Source organism: Labeo rohita, chromosome 7, assembly GCF_022985175.1.
Source record: "Labeo rohita strain BAU-BD-2019 chromosome 7, IGBB_LRoh.1.0, whole genome shotgun sequence".
Classification (NCBI taxonomy): domain Eukaryota; kingdom Metazoa; phylum Chordata; class Actinopteri; order Cypriniformes; family Cyprinidae; genus Labeo; species Labeo rohita.
This window is the reverse complement of record NC_066875.1, coordinates 13,772,850-13,780,279: the sequence shown is the minus strand read 5'-3', so window position 1 is coordinate 13,780,279 and position 7,430 is coordinate 13,772,850. Positions and strand designations below refer to the sequence as shown.

General features: G+C 38.8%; 1 protein-coding gene across 1 annotated transcript in view; it reads right to left on the bottom strand.

Annotated features, from left to right (window-relative positions):
* Positions 1-3,145: 3,145 nt before the first annotated feature.
* LOC127168750 (B-cell scaffold protein with ankyrin repeats-like) overlaps positions 3,146-7,430 on the bottom strand; it is a 71,129-nt gene continuing 66,844 nt past the window's right edge. Inside the window, exons 7-11 of the mRNA XM_051115810.1 lie at positions 6,008-6,071; positions 5,317-5,346; positions 4,459-4,538; positions 4,313-4,347; positions 3,146-4,200 (exon numbers count right to left, since the gene is read on the bottom strand). Coding sequence (XP_050971767.1) covers positions 4,315-4,347; positions 4,459-4,538; positions 5,317-5,346; positions 6,008-6,071 — 207 coding nt within the window. The 3' untranslated portion in view covers positions 3,146-4,200; positions 4,313-4,314. The remainder of the gene's footprint in view (positions 4,201-4,312; positions 4,348-4,458; positions 4,539-5,316; positions 5,347-6,007; positions 6,072-7,430) is intronic.

The following is a 7,430-nucleotide window of genomic DNA, read 5'->3' as shown; positions in this document are numbered from 1 at the left end:
ATTATCTGGGGACCTCATGTGATTTAAAAATGATCCCCCCACATCTGAATTTCGTGTGGTGCATTCACACGGAATAAACAAAACCTGTGATTTTACTCAAATTTACAGACTTATCTCCTGGATGTGATGTCAAAGCTTTGCATAACATTATACATCATAAACAAACAAAAAAATGTACATCCATCTCCATCTAATCGTTCTTGTTTTCGCACTTCTGATGGTTTTCCGCTTTCTCTTTATGCAAAAGTGCAAACTGTAAATTAGTATGGTTTATAGTGATATGACCCAGCACCCCAGATACTTTCAAAACACTTCACAGCATCCAGTCACCATGAAAGATGGATAAAAACGCATTATTGTCTATTATCAAATTAAAACTGCTACCTTTATGAATAGCTCCTGTAGATCTGATGTACAATAATAACAATAACAATAATCTGATGTCCTTATGTCTAAATTGATGGTTACCTTGATTTTCTTCTTTAGCCAAATATTACTCTTCAAAGAGGGGAGACTGTGTTTGACTGTTAAGGTTTCCCAGTACCTCTCTAAACATCCAGACCTGGGAATGTGATGCTGAGTGTTTATTTTCTTTCACAAGTGTCAGACCTGCATCATTCTCTAGTTGCCTAGGAATAAATAAATAAATATACAAATAAATAAATAAATGGCAGAGAACTTGGCTATTATAACTTGCCTGTTGTGGGAGTTTGGTAATATCAAGTATGTTTTATGCACTTGGTTAGAATGACAAGTGAAAAGTTAGGTCAGTGCCTCATGCTTGATGATTTTCTCCTGACAGTACTTTAGTGAAATCCCATGTTAAACATCTGTTAATGAGCAGTCGGGGGGCTAACACACTCAGAGGACACCTGGCTCTTGTGTATGCTGATTGGCAATCACTCCATGCATTGTCCTTAGTACAAACACTCAGCAATAAGAGGATAAACCATTAGCAACATGTTAATGGAGAGTACCATTTACACTAATAAGACTATGACTGAACATTTGTGTACTATACATTTGTGACTCGTTTATTTAACTTGGAAATATATTTCTCTGCGACTCATATCAATGCATTACAGTTCCTGTCAAACACTTGCTTTAAGCTGCTCATGATGTGCTGGTGAGCATAAAGGCAAGATGAGGGGCTGTGGTAGACTCAATTCAATGGCTTGGTTCTACCCAGGCAGAAACTCCAAATTAAAGCTCGTCTTACAAAATGGAGGTGCCCAGGCAGTGGTCTTGGTCATTGTCTGTGGAGGGTCACATACTGTATACTGTACACCTGCAGCGGGATCATGAGATGAAAGAATGCCACTGAAGGGAAGCAGCTGTGTATAATTCTGGGTATTAATCACAGGGATAGGGACTACAATGTATTTTTGCACGCAGTTGTTTCAGTGGACTTGAGTGCTTCTGCTATGAGAAGAACTGCAGGAGCTGGGATTTTACGTTGACTTGGAAATGTTGCTTTTTACTGCACTGTAAAAAATAAAAAACACAATTTGTTGAGTCAACTAAAAATAATTTGTTACCCTGCTGCCTTAAAATTTTAAGTTCAGTCAACTAAAATAAGTTTAGTCAACTTGAAATGTTAAGTTGTACTAAGTAACAACTTAGATATTTGTGTTTGCTAAGCTTAACAGATGGGTAAGTAACCCAGCTGCCTTAAAATTTTAAGTTGATTCAATTCAAATATCTAAATTGTCACTTAGTATAATTTATCATTTTAAGTTGAATAAACTTTTTTTGAGTTGACTGAACTTAACATTTTAAGGTAGCCAGGTTACAAATTATTTTAAGTTGACTCAACAAATTGTTTTTTACAGTGTGGAGTCATCTAAAAGGGTTAGTTAATCACATCAAACCACAAATATGAAAGGAAATGGCAGAGGTAAGGTCTGGGTTTCTCATGTGCTTTGCCATTATGAGCCTCAGCTAGGTTTGATCTCTATCATTTTGTGGTATTATGAGAGCGTTGTTGGTGCATTTGAATCCTAATCCTGCCCTTCACTCCCCCTGATAAAACGCTATACTATAGGGAAGACTTAATCCTTTGCGTAGGGTTTATCATCCCTCTTCCAGCTTGAGCCGGAGAGAGCTCATGATTAATTTATATAAGCCAAGGCCAAGGACTAACGGTATCAATAATCAAATTTATTTTAGCAACTGACAGTGATGATTAGATGCATCTCACTGATATCTCTCTTGCACTGAACTGACCGAGATCTAACATGACACAACATCATATAGGATGGAGGGCCTGTGTGAATCTTTATCCTGTTTAAACTGGTGGGGATTCTTTTACCCTGTATGAAATGCTCTCAGAGTTGAAGAGGGAATGTTGAAGCTTGATCCAGCACTGGATCAGAAAGCCCATCTCTTTCCCTGAGCAGCAGGTGACAAGCAAACACACAACACAAATGCCACCAGGGCCACAGGAGCCGAATCATCTCTGGAGGCATAACTGGCTCATCTAAGCACCGTGGAGCGGCAAGGCTTTAATACATATTATTCACAAAGAGCATGATTGATAATGCAAATGTGTCCAGCTGCTAGGGTTGGCAGGCAGAGGCAGGTTTCGCCTCAAATCACAGAGCCACATTAAAGCCGTGTCCTCTGACACCGAAGTGGCATGTGGGAAGACCTTACTCTCCTGTAGATGCTTTCTCCCAGATGCTTGTTTGTGTCCTTGCTTACAATCAGGGATCCGTATGGTACTGAGAGGTCCACTGGGACAATGCATTGTGCAAAGGCTTTGTTTTTGTCTATCAAAATGCCCGTCAATACAACATGAGAGATCTGAGCCAGAAAAACGATTTTTATGCTTAGTATCACAGCACCCCCTTGTGAACGTTCCATAGCCATAACTGATATGGTTTCCTAAGAAACATGCAGGTTTTTAGATTCCCTACTGGGCTCTGCTGGTTTCTTGTAGTAAATTTGCTTAATAATAATAATAATAATAATAATATAGAAGGACCAGAACATGCAATCTGACTAAAATATCCTTTCAACCCATTAAATAAAAAATATTAGAAAGACATTCTCATCAAATAAAATAGAATCTTAAGTTGAATTTTCTTTATTGAACTCATAATAAATTATAAATTTGACAACATTTTAAAGAAGTGATCAATATATTGTCTAAATTATATTTGATAAACAGTAGCAGTGAAGGCTGCAAAAGATCTTAGTATTAAACATTTTTTACAACTACTACAATCTTGAGCAGTCAGTCAATTAAAAAGAAGAAACAGAGGGATAAAGAAATAAAGAATAGGGGGTAACACTTTAGATTTGGGAACCCATATTCACTATTAACTAAGAGTTTTATCTCAATAAACCGCTGCTTATTGATAGTAGGCATGTTGTTTGTAGTAGTCTTGTTTAGTATTGGGATAGTGTTAAGGGATCTAGAAAATGGTCATGCAGAATAATGCATTAATTTGTTATTTGTACTGTAAGTACTAAGAAACAGCCAATATGCTAGTAATATCCATACAATGTCAGAAAAAAAGGTACAGTTCTGTCGCTGGGGCAGTACCCTAAGGTACAAAGTGAAAAGGTACAAACATGTACTTTTAAAGTACTAATATGTACTTTTAAGGTACCAATATGTACTTTCAAAGTACTAAAATGCACCTTTAAGGTACTAATATGTACTGTTTAGGGGTAGGTAAGATACAAAAACGCATCTTTTCACTTTTGTACCTTAGGGTACCACCCCAGCGACAGAACTGTATCTTTTTCTCTGAGAGTGTACTGTTAAACAACTAGTTAATAGTGAATAGTGTTCCCTATTCTAAAGTGTTACCATAGTGGGATATAAATAAAAGTGAAAAAAAATATTTATTATTGCTCTGATACTGGATATTAACCAACCGGATCTAATGAGAAAACTTCACTATTTTAGGCACTTTCATGTGAATTCATACAATATGATTTGTATGAAAAATTTCAGAAAAAAAAGTAAGCATAAACATCCACCACTAACCCCACACCTAAACAGTCAGTAAATCAGATCAAACAAAAGCGTACAAATGGCATCATACAAATTCGAATTAACCACCATTGAGAAAAATGTGAAATAGTTATAAATTGCCATAAAATTGTTATTATTAATGTACACTATATTGTATCAGTTGCTGTTTAGTGAATTTCTTTGACAGATCACTGCTTTCATAATCAGGATGACTGAAAGAAGACGAAAATGTGATCAATTAAGGTCAACAGCACACAATGAAACCTTTTTTCTATATTTTTCATATAAAAGGAAATATTAAATGGTTTGTTTGTTTATACTTACTCTTACTGTTTGTCTGCCTTTCTGAAGCAATTTGACTATTAAGAAGGAACAAATTAAACAACTTAATGGGTAAAATCATCTGCTAGAATCAAAGTATTATTGTATTCTTGAGAAACAGCAAATGCATGTACCAAATGAAAACTCACATTCTGTCCTTTTAAAGGTTTACTGTAGAACTCTGTGTCTGCTTGCTGACTTGCTCTTTGACACTCATTTGCAGATGCAGCTACAACAGGAATAAATAAAAAAACAAAAATCAAAAAAATCTGTCTGAGTAGACAGAGCTTGGTGTTGGGGAGTAACTAGTTACATGTAATAGAATTACGTAATTTAATAAATGTACAAAATAAATGTAACCGTCACAAATCCTGTTCATGGTCTTCTGTCTGCTTGCTACCAGGGGCCGCCTTCCATTTATATTGACTCTCACACTACACAGACTGTTACACGTTACCCTGGACTACACTACTCCTGATTCTAGTTTAGTCTTGCTCATAGTCTTACCCCCAGTCTTGTATCCTAGCCTGTTTATCTCGTCTTGTCTGTCTGCTGCCTGCCCTGGAATTATTGTCTGCCTTGGATTATTCCTTTGTCATGCCATTTCAGACTTTGTCTGCACCTCATTTGGACTATTGCCTGTCTGTGAATTATCCGTTTTCCTCGCCCTTTGGATTACGTTTGCCGTTGTTTGACCCACACCTGACCTTCCCAACATTGTAAAATTGCAAAAACACTTTTACAGTAGTACAGAAGGTACTATTGTATCTCAAAGTCTTCACTGTTACAGTTTCCTAGACATAAAGACCAAACCACCTGTGTATGAGCCAACAGATCTAAGGCAATGCTGCTCAAAAAAGTTGCCCCGTGTATCATCACCCTAACATTTTCCCTGAGACACAAAAGCTACATTGCCACAGATACAGAGGAGACAGCTACAAAAAAAAAAAAAGTAACTGCAGCATGTAAAACACTCTTACTTTTATGGCAGGGTATTTCTTACTTACTTGGTGTGTGATGAACAATGCTGATTTTATCTGATGGAGAGAAAAGATGCCTGTTAGTTCACACACACACACACACTTGCATTTCATCTAGCTCACCTAAGGCCACTTTCTTTTTCTCTTTCTCATATTCTCACTGTAATCTTTACATTGAGGAATCACGCTGATCTATGAGATGTTTTCTCAACTGACAAGGACTGATTAATCATTGAGCAAAATCAACAACACAAGCAGCTTTTCTACAGAGAAAAATTATTTTGATGCATGTGCAATCAGAAAAAAAAAAAAAAAAAAAAACCTGGTCGAACTTTATTTTAAGGTCCAGTTTTCAACAACAGTTATTAACAAACTATGGCTTTTGTTTTAATAAACTCCTTATTTGCTGCTTATTAATAGTTAGTAAGGTAGTTGTTAAGTTCAGTTATTGGGTAGGATTGAGGATGTAGAATATGGTCATGCAGAATAGGTGATTTATAAGTACTAATAAACAGCCAATAAGTTAATAATAGGCATGTTAATAAGTAACTAGTTAATAGTGAGAATTGTTCCCTATACTAAAGTGTTACCAAAAATATTTTTGTAATTGCTTATAAATTAATTTTTCATTTTCATTTTAATATTAATAATGAATATTAAATTAATAATGAATGATCTGTTTCAAATATATTTACTGAGCAGATGCTAAAAAACCTACCGTAGACACTTTCATCATCCTCTCTGTTGCTGATGATACTTGACCTCAGCTGCTGTATTTTCTCCTGGGGAAAACAATTTGACAGGCTTAATAAACAGGCTTTAATATGCACTTTTTAGTTTTCTGTAACGGGACTCTATTGACAGCGTAGAGAGATCCAAATGCGAGCTTTATTGTACAGATCGTAGTCAGACAGGCAAGGTCGATCTCCAACAAACAGTGATTTCCAGGGCAAGACAAAAGCGTAATCCAATAAACAGGCAGAAGGTCAAAATACCAGAGAGCAGTCCAAAGTATCAATATAAACAAGGCAATGAAACAAGGCTATAAAACTATGACAAAAACGATGGCAAAAACAAGAACAATGAAACAATGACCATGGAAATAACGCAATGAAACAAGGAAAACGCTTGGTAGAGTCTGCACAGGCAAAACAATATTTTGCGAGGGTCTGTTTGGCATGGCCCTCTTTATATGGCCACCAAACAGGAAGTAACCATAGAAGCAGTAGAGGGAGCGGTAACAGACAGTACTAGGGTAAGGACTCCCTCTGTTGGCATGACGTTACAGAATCCCCCCCTCTAGGAGCGACTCTTGGTGCTCAAAAAACAACAGTCCAGGAGAGGAGGGTGGGGGAACAGAGGGTGGGACGGAGGACCAGGTCCATGCAGAGGAAGTGGACCTGGATCGTAGAGCACTGACAGACAGTGAAGCACTGGAGGACCTGGGCCATGGAGCAGTGGCAGGCAGTGAAGCACTGGAGGACCTGGGCCATGGAACAGTGGTAGACAGTGGAACACTGGAGCAGAAGTCCACCATGTTAGATTCTGAGGAGTCTGGAGCCATGGTGGAGCAGGCAGAGCAGGGAGCCATGGCGGGGCAGGCTGAGCAGACAGGAGCAAAGATACCCACAGTGGAACAAATGACATCCATAGCAGAGCAGATATCCACCAACGTGGGGCTAACGAGGCAGGTGAACTTCTTAGAGCCGTGGCTGAACAATCAGAGGGTTCAGGACCAGCCTTCTTGGCCAGAACGGGACAGGTCGGGAGTTCATGATTGTCCTCCTTGGCTGTGACATGGCAGGCAGAGAGTTCATGATTGGCCTCCTTGGCCATGACATGGCAGGGAGACAGTTCAGAGGTGGCCTCCATGGTCATGACAGGACGGGCAGAGAGTTCATAGGAGGACGCCGCCCCCTTAGGAGGTTCTGCAGCCGAAGCTGCCACCTCTGGGGGCACTGGCGAAGACTCATGGTCAGACGAGATCTCTGGAGTGGACTCGTGGACAGACGAGACAGTGAGTTCATGAATGGACGCCACCTCCTTGGGAGGTTCTACAGCATAAGCTGACACCTCTGGAGGCACTGGCGCAAATTCGTGGACAGGAGAGGCCTCTGGCACAGACTCGTGGACAGACGAGG